The sequence below is a fragment of the Argiope bruennichi genome, chromosome 7 (genome assembly GCF_947563725.1).
Source record: "Argiope bruennichi chromosome 7, qqArgBrue1.1, whole genome shotgun sequence".
Classification (NCBI taxonomy): Eukaryota; Metazoa; Arthropoda; class Arachnida; order Araneae; family Araneidae; genus Argiope; species Argiope bruennichi.
The window spans coordinates 74,966,212-74,988,506 of record NC_079157.1 but is presented as its reverse complement, the minus strand read 5'-3'; the positions used below and the strand labels follow the sequence as shown (position 1 = coordinate 74,988,506).

Genomic DNA, 22,295 nt, shown 5'->3' with positions numbered 1-22,295 from the left:
TTTATATAACGAATAATGTAGTTATTACTTTCAGATGTTTAAATAAGTTATAGTTTTGTTTAAAATATTTTGGATGCGATATATGTTTATTAATAATTGAATATGAATATAAAATTCAGAAAACTAATCAATTAATTCGGGAAAAACAATGATACGGTATTTTTTCTATTAATTTTAAATAATAAATCTACTCTGCAATTAAAATGAAACTATTCTATTGTTAAAACATTTATTGATATCATAAAACACAAAGAAAAAAAATCAGTTTTAATATGAATCGCACTTTTTTTTTTCTCACAGAAAAAAATATTGCTTATTTTAAAATGGATTTACGAAAATTTAATGCAATGGATACAATAAGCTGATTCGCAATTCTTCATATGGTAAATGTTCAATAGAAACATACTTTTACATAATTTTAACTATGACATATGTGATGCGATATCTAATTTCAAATATTTTTGTAATGAAAATCCAAAGTAATCAGTAAAAATTTCTTTTAATAGATTTGGTCTGCATAAATAAAATTAAAGATCCATTTTTTTTTATAATATAAAAATTCATACTGAATAAATGTTTTACAAATTTTACCTATAAACACTATCAAAAATAAGGGAGAATTTTCTAAAGGTCATTATAAGGCCTTATTAAATAATTTATTTTTTCATTAATTAAAAAATTCTATCGTTCATGCCCTGTATTTCGTAAGTGAATGACATAGTAGAGTACAAAATTTGTTTAATAGATTTAAAATAGCCAAATCATGAGAAAAAGAGAGATTTATTTGCTGAATAACGATGCTGAAAAAAAATATCTTTAATTTGAAACTAGTTACTAGGTTTACCATTTCAAGAAAATTACTACAAAACTTGTCTATTTGTTTTTAAAGATCAATTTAAATACAAATTCAAAATTAGCGGTCTTTATATTCTATATTATAAACACTGAAGTTTTCACTCACAATATTTAATTACAATTTGTATTATTCTTTGAAAATTATGAAAAAAATGAGCTTTCTACAATTTAAAAAAAAATCTTGGGAGTCAATCTGAGTTTTTTCAAGAAACTATGAGATTTAAATATCTTCGTCCAGCAGATTCTCATTTAAATTAAGAAGTAAAGTTGCAGACGATAAAAAGATTGTGAATTTAATATCATATATAAAGCAGTTTTTACATTAAAATTATTATATATTATTATTATTTTAAGTGCATTTATTTACAGGCGTGTTGCGATTCAATAGAATATTAATATTAACATATTTTTATTTTAAGTTGTTTACCCCAGCTTTAGTTCTTAATAGTTTATTTGATACTGTGATAACGTTAACGTTCGCTATAAATATTTTTTATAAGTATTTCAAATTTTGTTCACAAATAAGGTGAAGTATAATGAAAATTTTAATTGAAATTCTGTAGCAATAAATTAAATAATTTTTATTAGCTAAAAACTATTAACTAATTAACTCGTAAAAACTAAAAACTTAAATTTAACTAAGATTTTATTATAAAAAAAATAGTTAGATGAAAATAGTTCAATCCTTTTGTGTATATTATCCGATATTAAATAAAATATACTCTAAAGATAAACATTTTACAATCTGTAATGGACTTAAAAGCAAAAATGTCTCTAATAAAAATAAACTTAAATTATTTGCAATTATATAAAAAATGATATAAGAAAATGGATCTTGGAATTGCAAAATTTTGATTCATAGAATTGATAAGTAAATTCATTTGAATTATATTCAATTAATATAAAACAAATTCATTATGGCTGAGATAAACATTTTTTTTTGATAAAAAAAACAGAAAAATAAAAAATAATCAAATTATTTTATGTTTTAAAAATCAGAGAGGTGTTGTGATGAGCTTTGCAGCTTAATGAAGAAAATCATACAAGCAGCTTAAAATTTTGCAGATTGCTTTTAAGACCCTGTATATTGGCTGCTTTTACGAGCGTGTATGAGTGCGTGCGTGCTACTACTCTGATTAGTTCTGTTCTAAAAATAGTTCCCTATTTTTTTCAAAATCCGGCTTTATTTTAATTTCTATGTTGCGTAAGCTATTCATTTTCCTTTAAAATCAAAAGTCTGAGTCTACAAATTCTTTTCAAAAACTATATAAGCCCAGAGTATTTTCTCACCCTTGCAATTTCTTGCATTTCGCATTTCTATTTGGTTCATGATGTTGCTTTCGCCATAGATTTGACTGAGAAATCTTGATAAATCTTTGATTATATCTTCGAAATAACGAAGAATAAAAAATTCTTAAAGAGCTTTCATAATTGCTTCTTCATATCCATGTTTTAAATACATTACATGCATACATACATACAAACATATATAACATTTCATGCGTGGATACATATGTATGTGTAATACATGCATGCATACATACTGACAGACAAACCGACAATTTAACCGTGAATATAATCTAAAACTAAATATATATCTACGATTGCAATGCAAGTAAAATAAGTTAAATTTGGGAGATGTTTTATTATTTCTGTTATAGATATGCCTCATTAGGTAAAAATAAAACATACCTACTACTAAAGTAATAAACTCACTTTCAAATTTCATCTACATAAATCTTTGTATTTTTCAGTTAACGCTTTCGCTTCCATACGGGTAGACAGATAGACAGTTATTATATTAGATGAAGTTTGTCCATAATTTGGTAGAAATTTACAATTTTGGGGTACAGACAGCATACCAAACTCATCTGTCTAAGTTTACCATGTTTTTTTTTATTATCATGTTCACCCCCCCCCCCGCACACCGGCAACGACTGAAATGATTGTTTCTTTCTGACATGGTTTAATATATGACTAGGAAACAGGGAAGGGTTTAATATACAAGATTTGTCACTTTCTCAAAATAAAATATTTTGTAAATTACAACCTTTTCTTTTAGAATATTTCGTATTCAAGGAAACAAAAGAAAAAGCACGGAAGAAAAAAAAATCCACAATTGTTTTTTTAATAATTTTTTTCATTAAAAGAAAAAGGGAAAAAAATGTTTAATATCAACAAAATAACACAAAACAAACTAACCAGATTTAAAATGCATCAAAAAAGAAAAAATAATAATAAAATAGTTTTAAAATTCCTTAGATGCTACATTCTGCCGCTTTTCGACGTGAAAGAACAGGTGTGAGAAAATTCCAAGAGCCATCTCAAAAAAAGAAAAAAATGCAAAACTTAAGCGCATAAAATGACAAACCTCTCATTAAAGCGGAGCACGCGTTTCATTAAGGACAAGAGAAATTATCATTTCCGACTTCTGCTTCCCTCGGGAGTTTAAATAAACTTTCCTGATTTACTGTAGAAAGAAATTGTGCCACTGGTATGGTTTTATACTGACTCTTTTTTTCGAGGCTTGTGAAGTAAGCATTAAGAAAATATTAGGTTAGGCTAACTTCCTCAATAAATCTAATAAATATCAAATAACACGGAAAGGGCTTATAAGGTATTGTTCTTGCCCTAGGGACCAAAATTGCAGTAAAATTCTGACTTTTGATATCAAAATTGTGTTAAAAACGACAATATTTACGAAGATATCCATTATACACTATTATGCATATTAAAACCATGAATCAAATCAAGTTAGACTTTTTTGAAACAATAAACGGATTTTTTTTATGATTTTATTTTATTTTATATTTATTACTTCTTGTATATGAAACATGCAAAGTGAAACATAATCAGTAAAAAAATCTCACAATTTTGATAATATTTTATCTTTTAACCCTTTATTTACCGACGATACTTTAAAGTACCGTTTAAATCCGGCTGATATCTGCACAATAAGACTATTTCTTCTAACAGTATTTGAAAGAACACGAAGAACGTAATTCCAATAGTAAGCAGTAGATGTCAGTTAAAAATAACATAAAAAATCTTTTGTTATTAATTTAATTAATTAAATTATTTTAATTAATGAAAAAAGTATTTTTCTTCTTCCTGTGTTTATTTTGTACCAAAACTTAACAAATGGTTCAAAAATAAAGTTGAAAAACTGATGGTAAAATAATACGGCAAATAAAGGGTTAAGACTTTCTCAAGTCCACAAAATACACGATTGGAATTATATTTGTCTATCTGCGGGCATGATAATTGAAAAATAAAGGAACGAGCTAGAAAAATGAAATTTAGTATGTGTTTTTTACATTAAAATTATAGATAAGTATGAGACATACGATGAAAATAATTAACATTGAATCAGTTTCTCCAATTTTTTTTATATGAATTTAATGTTAAATCAAAATAGCAAAGATCTGGGTAAATGAAATGTGGTGTTTATTTGGTGTAAAAACTTATGATTTTAATTCAAAAATTAAATGTTAGCAATATAATAAGATAAAAAAAAGTTAATATATGCATTTTACCTCAAACATTACAAATGCATATTCAATTTTAGACTTAATATTCAAAATTAAATACACATTTATAATTTTGTATGTATATTTCTATCGTCAAAAAGGAAAGATGATTTTTAATAAATAAAATATTAACAGTTTATTTATTTAATTCATAATCTCCATAAAAGCTATTTATTTAATTGTGGAGAAAATGGAAAGAAAAAATATTCGTATGTTTGGAATTCTATAGTGTGTAAATTCTCGACTCTTTTTGTTTTATTTATACAGACTTTGTCGCCCGACATTGAAATGGTAAAAGAAAAATCATTGGTTCATGAAAAGTAAAATGTTTCTCAAAATGCCACTCTCGGAAGTTACTCAAAAAAATAAAAAAATAAAAATAAACTGACAAACTTAATCGATAAATTAACAAATCGCAAAAACAACTTTATATAAGTTAAGTTTCATTTTTATATTCTCGTATACGTAGTATAGAGAAAGTATAATAATTGTTAAAAAATTCGAATTCGGGATTTCGGCGGAATTTCTTAGACCTCCCTCAGTTTGAAAAACATTTTTGGAAAACGTCCGTCTGTCTGTCTATCCGTGACAAAGATAACTCAAAAACGCTTTGAACTAGGTAGTTGAAATCTGGTATACGGTCTTTACACCAAATTTGCAGATTTCTATCAAATTTTGAGTAAAATTTGTTCAGATTAAGTCTGTCTGTTCGATTGTTCGAATATACATTAACACGATGATTACATGACAGATAAAATTCGATACATAGATTTAACGTCTATACCAAAATTTGAGACAAATCCAATTACGGGTTGATAGTCTGTTGATTTCTACTTTCAGAAACGCGATAATTTAAAAACGCTATGACATAAATATATCAAATTTGATATGGTATTTCGTGATTATAAATGCAGTTTTGAGCCAAATTTTTGTTTCAGTCGGTTGAGGAAAACGCGTCTAAAACACAAATTCGATTTCCATATACTATTAAACCCATTTCAGAGATTAATCACCAAATAACTCGCCAAGGATGACGCGATAGAGTCAGTAAAAATGTTAAATTCGCGCCAAAGGTTAATATTTCATAACAATTGTACGCCAATGCCATGTAAGACGTTCTCTGGCATGATAAGTTTATTAGAGAATACGCGAGCAAGTTTTACTGATTAAAATTTAAAATGTTTAAAAAAGTTGTTTTTAAACTTGAAATGAAAGATCTCAGATCCGCGTCAATTTGAATTAAACTCAAGTCCATTGCAATGAGTCTTTATGGTGACTAAATAATTCCGCTGACAGAATATACTGTATCAGCACTCTTACAATCATCTACTTTTGAAATATTTCATTGTGCTGCTATTCAATTCAACTCATCAATTATAGCAATCGTTGATGGCCGTACGATAACAAAACCAAGACATTGTTTAGAAAACAAAAGGACAAGCCAAAGTGTGTCCGAAACTCATTAAATTGGGAAACAAAACAATACCTGGTTAGATAAACCTTCTGTGAACATATCTGCTGTGTCGATAAATGTGTATTACAGTAGTAAAGTGATAATTCTTGAACAATCTATAACTTCTTGTACAATCTACAGCTATCTACTGTTCGATTCTAACGATATTGATGGAATCTGGAACAGTTTTGATATCAGAAGATCTGAAATATATTGTTGTATCGGTAACTTTTATGAACCTAGTTTTAGATAACATTGAAAAAGATAATTTAAATCCTTTTAATTGATGATTTATCAGATAAGAGCAGTGTGGGAGATACACAAGAAATATTACTGAAACTTGTATCGTATATTCTATAATAATTCATATATTGCAATTTAAGTAAAAGATTATGCATTAACATATATGAACTTGTATCGTATATTCTAAAATGATTCATATATTGCAATTTCAATAAAAATTCTGCATTAACGTATTTTTGTCATCTCTACTAATAATAAAAACGACTGTATACGTCTTGGCACTCTATAAAGTATGCAACTGAATCAAGAATTACAAATTCAGTACGAGCACATTTTAGAGAAATGAAATATAAAAAGCGGGGCGATTTTTTCAAAACTTCAATTTTAATTAATTGGGATTTAACTAACATTTTGAAGTCTTCCCGCCATAATTTCATAGCATATTTCCTTGCAAAAATGATTTTTACATCCTATAAAAATTCAAAGATATTATATTTTTAAAGAGAGAATTTAGTTGCTTTGCAATTTTATTTGCATAAATAATTTTCATTGCTACACGAAAATTCAAACCATTTTCATTGATCCTTCAAATATTTAATTATGCCAATCAAATATTTAATCAAGTACTTCTTCGGATGCATCGGCAATATGGTTGTTTTTTATTTTTATTTTTTGCTTTATTTCTTGAGTCGTTTTATTTATTTATATTTCTTTATTTTTTTCACTTTATTCTATTTATTTATGTATCTATTTTTAGTAAAATCTTGTAAGAAAGTTCTATGAGATGTATAATATATCAAATATTTGCGCAGAATTTGAAATCAAATATATGAATGTACAAAACCACTACAGCACAATACCTCTTCTATAGAAAAAAATAAACAAAGTTCCACAATACCAACTACTTTACCAATTTCGTCAATTTTTATTTCATTGGAAGCTCACGACTTCTATATATGAGTTTGATGATCATCTGCCTTTCCCTTTCCTTTTTTTTTCAAGAGACATTTCAAAATAATAACTTTTGCATAGTCCCCAGCTCCAACGACAGGACTTAGTTTTTTTAATTTTATTTCCATATTGATTTTGCTTTGATAGATCTTTGGATTTATCATGCTACTGTAATTTTAAAAGGCACTTTCATTTGGTATATAAGATATAGCTCATCAAAGCTGAACAACACTATTAATGACGAATGAATAGCTTGATAAAAATATTATTAAAAAAAGAAAGAAAGAAAATTATTCTGCTAATTTAGTCCCTTTAGATTACATTCTTTACCGCAATATTTTATGTAATTTTTTTTAATACATCTGGTTTATTCTTTTCTTTTTACTTTTTTGTTTAAGAAGTATAAAAAAAGTTTTGAAATAGACAAAAAATTCGAACTCGAGATTTTGATCAATCTCCAGTTTTAGACTTATCCGATTCGAAAAAGATATTTTTCAAAGATGTCTGTTTGTGACAGAAATAACTCAAACAGCTTTGAGATAAACAGATGAAATATGATTTATAGTCTTTACACCAAATTTCCAGATATCTGTCAAATTTTGAGCAAACTTTATTTAGAGGAAAGTCTGCACCAGATGTTCAAATATAAGTTAACACAAATAACTTCAAGACGAAAAGAGCTATACTTATAGAATTCGATATATAGATTTAAAATTTATAGTGCAGATACCTTTCAAATTTTGCTTCAAATCTAACTAAGACTTGATAATTAGTCAGTATATACTTTCAAAAACATATAAACGCGATAATAAAAACGATATGACTTAAATATATTAAATATGATATGTGATTTTTTTTAGTGCGCTTATAATTCTAAATCATTTTTTTTTTCAATCAATTAAAAAAAACTCATATAAAACGCAAATTTACCTTTATTTCAGAATATGCGAGAAAGTTTTGGGGAAACCACCCTCGTTGGTTTTATGTGCAATTTCGATTCATCCCATATATTTTAATGATTATTTCTTTGCATTGTCAACTGAGTTGTTATTATATTCTAATATGTAGCGAATTACGCACAAAGGAAGTGGTAATGAAAGCGGACAATTATTAAACACCCCCGAAATAATAACGATAACAATCAACGCAGTTTTATTCACTAATATTCCGAATGTTTAATGTTTCCCATTCATTGCTATCACGTTCTTCCGGTACACAGTGCAAATAATTTTTCAAATGTATCTCTTAAAACGCCAATCTCGCGACTAAGAACAAACAATTAAAAAACAAAAAACTCCACCCAGAATTATACACTTTCACAGACAATTAACAGCTCTGTCAACGAGAAAAAAAAATACACTTCATTAATTGCCGGTTCCACTTTTTTTCACAGATCCAAAAACAAAAGACAAAACAAAAAGAATATCCATCTGAAATGGATCGGGTTATTAATCGTTTGGTTATGACCTCGTTGAAAGATGACGGTTTTTCGATGGCAGTTCATGATTTGTCGTCTGCTTATTGGAAAGCAAATGTGTCCCTTTTTCTCGTTTCCACCTAATGGAATATTTTGTCGTTGATGATTACTGTGAAAGTATTTGTTGGATTTTAAGATATTTATCAGAATAATAATTCTCGTAAAATACAGAAAATTGTGTTAATATTCAGAATAAGCATGAATTGGAGATATTTTTTTAGTTACTTTAGAATGACTTAAACAAAAGATATTACAAAAATACGAGAAATTTCATGGTATGTAACTACATTCGGGATGTATTTTTTGAAAAACGTTCGAATTTTTTTTAATTAATGAATATTTGAATGAAAAAATATCTATGAAACCAAAATATGCCAGTTAAAAGCCAAAAGTTTTTGAAAAATTGGACAAAAGGAATTTTTTTGGCTAAAAAGAGCAGTAAAGCAAAAGTCTTCACGTTTAGAGGTTTATCAAATGATTTGCTTAAAATTTTGAACATAACTTAAGTAAAACATTATCCAGTTCCTGAACTAAAAGCTGTATTTCTATCCATTCTTTAAAATACTGACGTTCAACTGATAAATAAAATGAAATTTTAATTTTTTTTTCACACTGTGAAGCATTAAAACAACTGCAAAATATTATTAAATGAATAGATTACTTGTTCTCCAGTTCAGAAATTGCAGAATATATTGAGAAATTATTATACCGAATTTCAACAAAAAATATTAATTATATTTTAATTGATCATATTTTTCATTAAAAAAAATTCTATCATATTCTGCATTTAAGAAAATTGCATGTAAAGATGTAAAATAGTATCAAAACTTTTGTAAATGCAAATATAAAACTCAGTATAACATCCCAAATTGACTTAGAACAAAATTCTAACGGCTTTATAAAGAAATTTGTTCAAACATTAAGAAAATTTAAAAAAAATCATAGTTTTGAAAAAAAAACGACTTTTTAACGTAGTCAAATACCTTAAAGAACTAAGAAAAATTTTTGTGTTAAGCAATATAGATTCTCAATACGACTTATCCTTAATAATATAAAAGTTCAATTTGACTATATATAATAGCTTAATTGCTATAGACATTAAAATATATTTTTAATGTAAACTTCATATTTTAAAAAGAGTTTTACTTTATTTTATATGACATATATAAATAAAAAATATTAAAATTGCGGAAAAGGTCGATCTCAAGATTTTAAGAATTTGTTTTAGACTTACTTAAGTATGTCTATCATACCAAGAGTACGATAAATGAAAAGCAGGAATAACTATGAACAAAATTTAGGTATGTCTTCCATCAAAATTGCAGATATGCATTAGTTTTCAAATAAAACCCATAAAAGGAAAATCTGTCTATATTAACATAATTTATTTAACATATTTATTTAACATGTTTTATTTAACATAAAACATATTTATTTAACATATTATATATATTTATTTAATATATATATAATTTCAGTATGTCTTCCATCAAAATTGCAGATATGCATTAGTTTTCAAATAAAACCCATAAAAGGAAAATCTGTCTATATTAACATAATTTATTTAACATATTTTATTTAACATAAAACATATTTATTTAACATATTGTATTAACATAAAAACGAAAATAACTAGATAAATAATATTTAGCATATAAATTATAGATATGCATCGAATTTTAGTTCTATTTTATAAATGAATTGAATATTATTATAATCATTCTAAAATTTTACTGACCTTTTTTATCACCAAGTTTTCACAAAAACTTAGCTTTAGCTCGAAAAATATCTCAAAAAAAATGAAAAACATTTACAGCTATATCTTTCTTTAAAAATGTTTGCGCATTATTCATTCTATGTTATGATTTATTCATCTTGAGACAAGAGACAAAAAAAATTAAAATTTTGATGAAATAATTTAGTATTTATCATATTTTTTTTACCAAGTTTTTTTACAGGTTTTTTTTATTTGTTTAATACTCATTAATGTATTTTGTATTTTTTTAAAATAGAAAATGCCTGAATAAGCATTCTTTTGGCATATTTGGCTCGAAAATAGAAATTGTTCCAAAATATCTGCTATATGTTAAAGAGTTTGAATATTGGTATGAATGCATTTATTTAAAGAAAAAGTTCTGAAATATCAATTGCAAATATTAGTTTACACTTCGAATTAAAAACGGTCAAGTTATCCAAGTTCTAAAGCACATACGAAACTATAGTTGATTAGGAAAAAAGCTTTATTTTTAATTCTCTAACAAGAAGCTTTCCATGCGTTTCCTTTAGATCCAAATTCAATCCAGTTTTTTGTTTTTCATTTAATCTTCTTTAAATCATGCGGGTAATTTACCCATTTGCATCTGTTTAATTCTTCAATACTGAACAGGAAGTCTACTGACAATAAGCGAAAAGGCGAGTGAAATTCAGCGAAATTAATTTACGGCAGTTTAAAGGTAAAATATTCATAAGTAATATGCATTTTTTATTAGTTTCTAGATTCTTTATTTTACAGTTTATTTAATATTTAAAATGAAGTAGCATATTAAACGTATTTAGCATTCTTATTCTGCTTATTATTATATTGCCGCAGAAATTTAAAAGTCATCTAATGTATGAAATGATTTGTGAATGAAAAATATTAAAGCTAAAATAAAACCATATTTACTAAAAATATAATCATCAAATTCAATTATTTCTAAGAATTATAATTTTATTTCCAACATGCATATAGAAAAAAAAAAGCTTAATCAAGAGCATATTTGGTTCTTAAATGAGAATTCTGTCTCTGTTAAAATAACAATTATTTATTTTTAGATACATTCGATTTTGTTAAAAATTATCGTTTGCTTGAAAGAATACATGCATCATTTTCATTTGATCTAAGAGATTTGTCAGTAAATTAGATTTAAACATGATAGAATTTATAATTTAATATTTCATGAATAGATGTAAAATTTATATTTCTTCTTAAAGTATATATACATTAATTACAGAAGATTTAGAAGAATTGATAATATATTAAGTATTATTGTTTAAATAAATTCGTGTTCATAAATGTATCACGAATTTATACCATCAATTGCTTCAGTGTGTGTGCGTAATGATATCGCTTAATTTAATTTAAATCTTAATTTCCAAATTTTATCTTAAATTAATCCATGTTAACTTCATTCTAAAAATTTCTCTTATTTCCTGATCCAATTTCACTTTTTATTTAATTACTTTCAACAAGCGCTCTATAAAAATGCTTATTTCTGAATTTTTTCACGCTCCGAGTCAAGGGATAAAAATCCATAATGCTTAGCACATTCTTTTAAAGATACCTAAACTTCCGTGCCTAAAATCGGCAAGTGTCAAAGAAATCCCTATTAAAATCTCATTGAAAGGACAATTCCGGTCTCTTTTGCTCTTGCGTCGCGATGTAGACTGTCCTATTTCTGCCCGTTTATTCTTTGAGCATAATATGCCTCCCAGGATGGAATAAATCTAAGTTCAGAATTTTCAGAAGTTCATTTTTAATCTAAATCATCATCTAATTCAAAATATATATATCATTTATAAAAATTTAATACAGTTGTTAATAATAGAAGTATGCTATCTAAAAAAGTTAACTAAACATTAGTTATCATGCGCAGGTTATGCATGTCATGTGATAGCGGCATTAAGTATACTAAATGTATGATGAATTAACAAAGATGTTCCGACAAGGGCATGATAGTGGATACTAAATCAACTAAATTCAATCAAATAGACAATATGAGTAAAAATTACAGCTACATAAATCCACAGAGGAGAAACGATTTAGCAATTACTAAAAGATGCAATTAATTGAAATAAAAATCAAAAGAAGTGAGTTCTAGTAAACCGGTTAGTAGAGCGAACTCCATAACTGTGAGATATTAGACCAAAGTATCTCTTAGGCAAAAAAAGAGAATTGACACTAATCAATCAGTAAAAGAAATGGAATCAATTCAGGATTTTCTGATTACTTCCTGTTGAACAAAAAGAAAAAAATCTTTATGACGGTGAAAAAGTGAAAAATAATTAATATTATCTATAAATCAGGCTATTTTTTTCCTTTATGTTTTCAACTTTTTACCCTCATAACGTTTGATACAATATTTAATAAATTAATTTTTTTTCAGACACTTGAAAATAATTGTTATTTGAGGAAACGGAAATGCAAAAAAAGCTTCAGGCAAATGTGTTTTTTAAATTAAAATTATCAGTAGCTAGTATACATTGCTATAATAATATTCCATAATAATAAACTGAAATCAAAGTAAAATTAATAAAAAATTGGTTAAATTTTACGAGTTTAGCATTGTAAATTCTAAAAAAGCTTAAGGAAAAGGTCCGTTTTCAGTTTTTTATATCAATAAAGAACTGAGTTTAGAAACCTTTGTGTCTATAATATTTAATTTTATCCAATTTGCAAAAATTACAAGAGAATTTTAAGTTAGTTGTGACTTTAAAATAGATTTGAGATGTATTTACTACGCAATTACATAGAAAAAAATATAAATATTGTTATATTTAAATATGTGAATTAAAAAATTTAAAAATCCTAAAATGTTCCTGTAGTGAATCTATACCATGACTGATTGATGGCCTATGAAATAACATTAGTTATAAAATAATAATCAATTTGCAAGTAATTCAAAATATGATATTTTTTACTAAAACGGAAAAATGTTTTAATAAAAATTAGAATTAGTTAAATCAGTATATCCATGATCTCAAAACGTTATTAATAAGAAAATGAATTTTTAAAATGTATTTTCCTGGGTTTTTTTGTTTATTATGTATTACTCACAAAATTTTCAAAGAAGTGCAAGAAATATAATAAAATAATTTTAAATATTTAAACTTAGAAAAAAATAATCTGAGTATATTATAGAAAGTTCAACAACGATGTCAAGTTAATAATATCTTTCCAAGTAAAAGGCAAAAATAAATAAATGAAAAGCAGCAATGCAGAATTTTTATTTATTTATTTCACTCGCTAGTTTCAAAGCATCAATTACAAGAAATATTCACTCTTCCAGTTATAATTCAAAAATTAAATCATGATCCCATATGATTAACACAAAGAAACGAAATAATAGTTATACAAATGAAACGATTAAATAATTATTAGACTTATTTTTGCTATTTTATTGAAATTTTTATATAAACATGGTTTTTTGAATTATATTGAATTTGAATGGAATAAACTGATAAAAAAAACTGGTTGCTAATATTTTTGTGACTCCACTTGATAGTTTTACAGTTAAGAATCGTTGCAATTAACATTTGAAAAGAAAAAATAATAATAATAACGTTTTTTAAAACAATATTGCAATCATGAATCACAATTAACTCGCCAAGAGAATAAAGAAATAGGAGATAATTCCGCCAAATGTAGCAACCCTTCCGCACGAGTGCAAATTCAGCCGCGAATCTCAAATCCTCATTTTTAAGTGCCGTGGGTAGACCAGGAAGTGTACCGTAAACATTACAAAAGTGGCCCGAAAACAAAGAGCATTCCTATTGGTCCAGAACTGACGATATGTATCGAGGGGGGTAGAGCGAGGTTAGGCGAACAGTGAAAGTGAAAGTGAAAGGGATGATGACGAAAAACAAAATTAATAAATCAGGTGTTCTTGAAAAACGACCCAAGGGCCATTTGTTACGAGAAAGGAGAACATATTTAAGAGTAAAAGGGTTTTTCTTTTGACCACTTTACAACATTTGGGATAGTCAACAACACAAGAAAGGTAAGAGATACCAACTCACTGGGTTGTAAGATAGAGATGCTGGTATTGAAAAGGATTATAACTTAGATTTTTACAGATAAAGTGTGGTTAACTTTCATTAGAAAAATTTAAGAGAGAAAAGTATATTTAATTTATTTATATAATTATTTGTTAGTTCATTTTATTTTATATGGATTAAGTATTTTTTGATTAGTTTTCAGTTTTTTCCCAGTTGCTTGCAACTGATTGTATTCTATAGAAAAAATTATTTTTAAAGGAACTTCTACTTTAGAAAAATCGTTTTGGATATTGCAATTTACAATAAACAGAAATCATTTTCTTCAATACATAACCTAAAATTTAAAAAAATGAATTAGCATTTAAGATTGATAAATTATACGTCCTCTGCAGTATATATTAAAATTTCAGTGCGATTTTATGTATTAAATCATGTATCTTAATCAACCCTTCTTAGTGTAACTTGAATAAATGCAGTATGCTACAATTATATTTTTGTACTAAATTGCCTTCAAACTTTTTCTTTCTATAATGCAAATTTTATTGGTAAAATTATATTTACTATTTTGTGTATGTATATTGCTAGGCTTTCAGTCTTCATTAAGAATTTATAAAACAGTAAATCCGCTTTCCGCTTTTTAAATATTTCCGCTTTTCCGGATATAAAGATAAGCATTATTTCTTAAAAATGGAATAAAAACCAGTATTTATATAAGCAAATACATGCAAGGGAAATTATTTTATCCATTACTTACTATTGTGGATTGATTTTAATAACGCTTTCAAAACTTTATGGAATAAAATAAAACAAGTATAAAATTGAATATAAGCAACAAGGCAATTTAAGTAAATCATTGTAATGGAATAAAATTTCATGTTATATTTTGCAAAAAAAAAAAACTCACTTTAATTTAACATAATTAAATTAAACGAGTTTGAAAAGTATTTTTTGGAGGAAAAATTAAGTAGCAAACGAAACAAATTTATTTATTTCTGATTAATCTACATTCCATATTAATTTATACTTGAATGCAATTCTTTAATAAATTTATTAATTGCTGCATTTTTAACTAAAGAATAAATGTCTTTAGCAAATAATTTGAACTCGGAATTTTTTTAATTAATTTTAAAGTTTTTTTTAAAATTAGTTTTCTAGTATTTCTTTCATGTTTTTATTTCAATTTTGATTATATTTATTAAATATTATGTAGAATAAAAAAAAATATCTACTTTATATATATATATATTATATTTGTAAGAATTTCATATAATGAAAGTGGAAGAATTTGTAATGCCTTAAACAAATACGTATAAAAAAAAGTTTTTTTGCAAAAAATTATACTCATCATTTCCTTTAATCATTTTTTTAAATACAATGGAAAGGTTTCTTTTGCACAAAAAGGTGCTAATTTGTGAAGTTTTTAAGAGATTTGCTTTAAATTTAACTAAAATTACTCGCATTTATTTTTGAAATAGATCATCAAAATTTGAAATACAAAATTAAAAAAAAAAAAAATGTACATAATGACTTTTTCTTTTTCCCTATGTTTTTATTTTCTTTTCTTTTTTCAGAAAGAAGAAAGTCTGCCATCTAGAAACCACTAACTTCAACCAAAGATGAAATTTAAAACAGTTATTTGCTTTGTAACAATAACAGTTCTTTTATCCAGTTGCTTACTTGAAGTAGAAGGAACAGGAAAGCTCGGTCTCTTGAAACTTGTAAAAGCTGGTATAATTCTGAAAGCCCTAACGCATAAAAAAATCATTCCTCTTCCTCTTCCTATCCCAATTCCTATCGGGTAAGTTCTTTTATTTTTCAAAACTCATGTTTAATTTATTTATTTGGGAATCATTAACTGCATATACATCACACTAAAGATTGGTGTCGCCATCTATTGGTAGTAATCGAAAATATTCAGTCCTCGATTTTTTTTCCCATACTCTTGGCGAAAGTGGCGCATTTAGTACCGATTATTTGATCAATTTATTTTCATATGGTATATTTGTTAATTTTCGGAACTATTATTTGTTTTTATGTAGATTTCACATTTGTTCTCATACAAAAAAAATGCAAATAATTGATAATCATTTGAAAAAAAATTAATCTAGTCCATTACATTAAAATTGCAATTAGTTAAATTTAAAATTAAACTTTAAATATTATTTGAATTCTGATGAGATGCCCAAATCATCAATTTTGATCACCTTGTCAAATTCTAATAAATTATCAAATTTGAAAGAATTTCCTTTTTTTAAACATGTTGAAAAATTATTAAAAATTATTTATAAAAATATTAGATATAAATATATTTATAGAATTCTAATTTGGACTTAGTTTATTTATTTATGTTTTTATTTATGGATTCAGGGAACTGAGTTTTGATAAATATTATTGTTCTTTTTTTTTTACACTGAAGTTAAGGATCATAATTCCTGAAAAGAAGATTCAGCATATTATTTTAGAAAAAAACATTGATTATTGTAAAGAAAAAGTTTTCAGCATTTATTTGAATTTTATTTGCCAATTTGCACAACAAGCGTCGTTTTTCAAGCAAATAAAGAATTTATTAAAAACGGAAAAAATAATTTTTTCCCTCCAAGATAAATGATAGCTTTTTTTATGCAAGCAAACCAATTTTTAGAAAGCTAATGAGACTAATTTTGATATATGTATATTATCCATTTCTCATAATCTAAAATTACATTTGTGAATGAGAATACGTGGCGCCATCTGGTGAGCAATATAGTAATAATAAAATCATTTGAGAAAGATTATTGTTTCGCATAGAAATTATTGTTACTGAAATGTAACTACAGTCACAAATTTATAAAATATGATATTGAATTAATAAACACACACATTTTGCACACATTTTTCTGAGTTTATTCTAAAAATAACGAATACTAAAAGGATTTCTTTTTTTTTTCATTCATGTAATAAAAGAAAAATGAAAGTTTAAAGATTTTATTCATTAATTCCCTTTTATTACGAAAAATTAAAATAATATTAATTTATTTTTTTATCTATCATTTATTCTTACTTTTTTATTACTACTTTATCTCCCACTACCTTTATTTCATAAAAAGAAATCTTTAAATTTTAAAACAATGCACCAAATTTTTTTCTGCAACATTATTTTTTCGAAAATATTACGAAACAACTCAAACATTTCATTTTTAATTAATTAAAATTTCAAAAGAACTGCCCCCAAAGCTTCATTTTCATTATTTAAAGTACATTTATGTTGAATTTGATAGCTTTACGTCAAATATTCTATTCAGAAAAGCGTTTACAAAGAAACACTCAGACGCTTATAATCACAAATTTTTCTTTTATTGGATATAAGTTTTATTATTAAACTTTTGCTCATATAACGCTTTTATACATACAGCACTTGATACAAGCAGAATATTATGTGTGCAACAACTGATATAGTTTTGTGAAATTCAGATTAGTTTCAAAATGCCAAAATAAAATTTATAATTATGACATCAGATGGGAGCGAATAAAATTTTTTCAACTAAATTTTAGAATAAATAATATATATATATATATATATATATATATATATATATATATATATATATATATATATATATATTCATCTAAAGAAGATATAATATCAAGTTTTCTTTATTATATTAGCTCTCAATGCAAATTTGTATATCATCTAATTTAATTTCTATAATTTCTTTCGTGTCTTTTTTTTCCCTTCAATAAACCACTCTAAGCAAAAATGATGCCTTTAAGGGAAATAACTTTTCTTTATGATGTCTATTATTCAGAAAATAATTTTGAAAATAATAATGTTTTTGGACTGCTTCAGATTTTTTCAACTTCTTTTTCGTAACCTTCATTTAGAAAATCCTTATTATAACCCATTATAACATTTGATATTTTAAACAGTCATAAAATTTATTGTTCCGAAATTTCAGATCTATAATATTATTCAAGTGAATATTAGAAGTCAATGCCGCAAATTACTCTCTCTGACACTTCTCTTGTTTTAGAATCCACAAGGAACATCATCATGATGTAGGTCATCACGGTTACGGTGGTTATGATCATGGTTTTGGAGGTTCTCATCATGGTTTTGGCGGTTCTCATCATGGCTATGGAGGCGGTTTCGGAGGTGGCCACCATGGTTTCGACGATTATCACCACGAGCCCCATTATGGCCATGGCCACAAGGTGTATTCCACTGGTTGGAGACTCGAAGGCATTGGAAAATGGTGGTAAAATGTCTAGATCGGCACTGAACTGGATTTAAATACTTTGTAATGTCGGATTCCACAGAATCTATTTTTTCTTAAAATATTAAGAAAAAATTTGCATCTTTTCATCATAATGTGTGTAGTAAAAGTACAAACATATTTTCATTTCAGTTTCATTGAAATTGATGTCATTTGATATTGTTGATATTGTCATTTTATATGAGTAGGATTTGTTTAAAAATCTAATGCTTTTAAAAAGGAATTCTATTGTACTTATAGCAGGAAGAAAGAAGGAAAGAACTCGCATTTCTTATTGCAAATTAAATATATTTAATTTGAATATTCAAATTAAATGTATATAATTATATTTTAAGTGGACTTTTATGTACACATTGTACAACTGTCAATATCTTAAACTAAAAAATATTAATTTACATAGAATTTATATCAAAGCCTAAAATAAGTATAATTTGTAAAACACAAAGAAAATTTTAATTCAAATAAATCCATATTGTATCTATTGTACATATATATATATAACAATCATTACGCTCGAATGTTATTTTTGAACAGCTGTAACATCAAAATGCTGCCTGCTGATGTTATTGCGATTGAACATAGATTTTAAATTATGGCATGAAAGTAAATAAATAATTAATATGCAGCTATAGCTACTTTAAAGCTAAAGAAAAAGTTGATTCTAATTTTTTTGCCTCTTTCTTACTATCTTTAAAAAAATTAAAAAATCGGTAAAACTTCAGCATTAATTTATTATAATAGCGACAATAACGCTTCATTATATATCTGTTTTTCGGAATGTTATTTGTTATACCGGAAAATAGATAAAGTAAAAATAATTTCTCCAGTGAGTATCCCCAATAGACAAATAATTATATAATCATTTAATATTAATAACTTGAATATTAAACGCATTATCATAAGTATACCGAATTTTCGATAGTTTAAAATCTTCTTAACGACTATAAAATTAAATATTATATATATTTTTATGCATAATTTACTTAAAATTTATTGCAAACAGAATTTTTGCACCAAAATAATAATATTTTATCTCCAAAAATAATATGAAATAATGAACAAAGTGAACTTAAAATATTTATCATGGAATTCCCAAATTATTTTTCAGTTTAGTATAAATATATTTCTTCTTAATAAGCATCATCTTTGTAACTGTTTCCTATGTCATATTTGTAAAAACTGTATTTACTAAAAACAGCATACTTTCATTTGAAGTTATTCATAAACAATAGGAAAGAACATATATAAAAGGCCTTCATTAAGAATGCTGTATATATATTTAAAAAGGCTTATATTCTAATCAACATATTGTACAAGACTCTGAAAATAATTTGTTTGAAACTGTGATATTCTTTTGAGATTAACAACTTTTATCTTGATTTAACAATGATTAACAATTTCATTGATTGAGATTAATGTTAACAATTATTAACAATGATTGAGATTAAAAAATTTTAAACGATTAAGAAGGGGAAAAATTTTTTAAAAAAATGCCAGTTACGAATTTGATTCATAGATGGCAGCACGAAACCAAAAGCCAAATATTTTGTACAGTAGTAAACTTTGTATTTATTAGAAGGTTAGCCATTAACAAACTAATGCTACGGTGAAACATTTAAAACCCAACTAACCACTAATTATTAAGCATGAGATTATTTTATACATTATTTGTTCACATTTTTAGTACGTTTTTTTGTACATATTTATTAAAAAATACGAATATTTATTACTAACAATCGTTCACGAGATTTATTGACAAAATGATGTATGCATTGAATTATTTGTCATTTGTACTACATCGAATCATTTGTACAATTTTATAAATGTAAAATAAAAGTTTCTTCGTATGTATATCTTCAGTTTTTTTTTAATTATCTTTTTGTATTCTATTAATTTTTTTACAGTTTTTTTAATAAGATTTAGTATTAAGATAATAAAGATACTCAAAACAACACACTGAATTTCAGAATATCTGTTATTTTTTTAAACTTGGTGTAAAAAGCTAAAAATAATCAATGAATTTAAATAAGCCGAGCTTGAAGTGTTATTAACTATTCTGATTGGTATTGTTGCTCAAATATTTCGGTAGATATTTGAAATTAATTTTTTTCATTTTTAGGATCAAATTTTCAGATTTACTTAAAAAGTTTGGAATTAAATTATTTTTTTACACTTATTGTCAACCATCACTGTATTAACACACTTAACAAAAACATTTTATTACATGTCACATATATTTTTAATTAAAATGGCATTTTTGATGAAATTTAAAATTTGATGAAACCAATTTTTGATGGAAGAGAAAGAAGATTGAATCAATAATACATAAAGAAAATTAAACACTAACATGACTTTTGCTAATTCAACATGAAAGTTACTATTTTCTTTTCTTATTTAATTTCTCTTAAAAGATTTTCAGATTTTTTTATGTAAGTTATTTGCAAAAATGGATTCGTAAAATTTATTTTTGCATATTATTTGCAATCAAACAATTCTGAATAATATGTGAGAGGATAGGGAATCGTATAATTATAAAAGTGAAAATTGAAAAAAATAATAATAATTTATCATCAAATTAATAAATCATAATTAAAAACGCCATTATAATGCTATTATAAAAATACATGTACTTCATTATCGTAAAAAATGTAATATAAATATTATTTATACATCTCAAATGCTTGAAAAGCATAAATATTAAAATTCGATTAAGATTTCACTCCTCAAAATAAGTTTTGGAATTCAACAACTAATTTACATTGAAAATAATGGAAAATTACTAAATAATATACTTTCTCGCATTTCATGTGAAACCTTTTATATACAAGATGTGCAACAGAATATAGACTAATAATTATTTTTGATATAATATTCTTAGATAGTATCACTTATCATTATCTTTAATCAGCGATAAGCAAGATAAAAATAAACACGCTCTATATTATACACCGTTGAAACTAAAGGGCAATCGATTTGGCAATTCTTAGTTATAGGAGGCGAAAGGCACATTAAATATTGTATTAGTTATAATTATATTTTTAACTAAAAATCAATCGTTTTTTTTTTTTCGTTAACTTCAGATATATGAACTCCATTTTCGTATCACTCAAAAAAATAAAAAAATATTCTCTATATCAACATTTAAAAAAAATGATATTCTATATATCAACATTTAAAAAAAATGATATTCTATATATCAACATTTAAAAAAAGGATATTCTCTATATCAACATTTAAAAAAAAATGATATTCTCTATATCAACATTTTAAAAAAATGATATTTTCTATATCAACACTAAAAAAATGATATTCTCTATATCAACATTTAAAAAAATGTTATTCTCTATATCAACATTTAAAAAAATGTTATTCTCTGCATCAACATTTAAAAAAAATGATATTCTCTACATCAACATTTTTAAAAAATGATATTCTCTATATCAACATTTTAAAAAAATGATATTCTCTATATCAACATTTAAAAAAATGTTTTTCTCTATATCAACATTTTAAAAAAATGATATTCTCTATATCAACATTTAAAAAAATGATATTCTCAGTGACACCATTATTATTTCCATAACTTTTTCTCAAATTTAATACTTCTATTGTTTTAGTAACTGCATTCATACAAATGAGCGTTACAACGATATTAAATAATTTTTTACTTTCTCGCATAAGAAGCACGGAGGAAATATTGCTATCGTCAAAAAAAATCCGAACTACAGATTTCGGAGAATTTTCATGCTTCAGACCTATATGACCTCAAAAAATAT

General features: G+C 25.2%; 2 protein-coding genes across 3 annotated transcripts in view; one reads left to right on the top strand and one right to left on the bottom strand.

The window, feature by feature from the left end:
• Positions 1–22,295, bottom strand: part of LOC129975246 (rho GTPase-activating protein 18-like) — a 329,739-nt gene that overhangs the window by 161,928 nt on the left and 145,516 nt on the right. The window lies entirely within an intron of this gene.
• LOC129975249 (uncharacterized) lies at positions 14,118–19,447 on the top strand. The gene is made up of 3 exons (XM_056088291.1): positions 14,118–14,268; positions 15,838–16,064; positions 18,277–19,447. The coding sequence occupies exons 2-3, from the start codon at positions 15,883–15,885 to the stop codon at positions 18,503–18,505; spliced, it is 411 nt and encodes a 136-aa protein (XP_055944266.1). The 5' UTR covers positions 14,118–14,268; positions 15,838–15,882; the 3' UTR covers positions 18,506–19,447.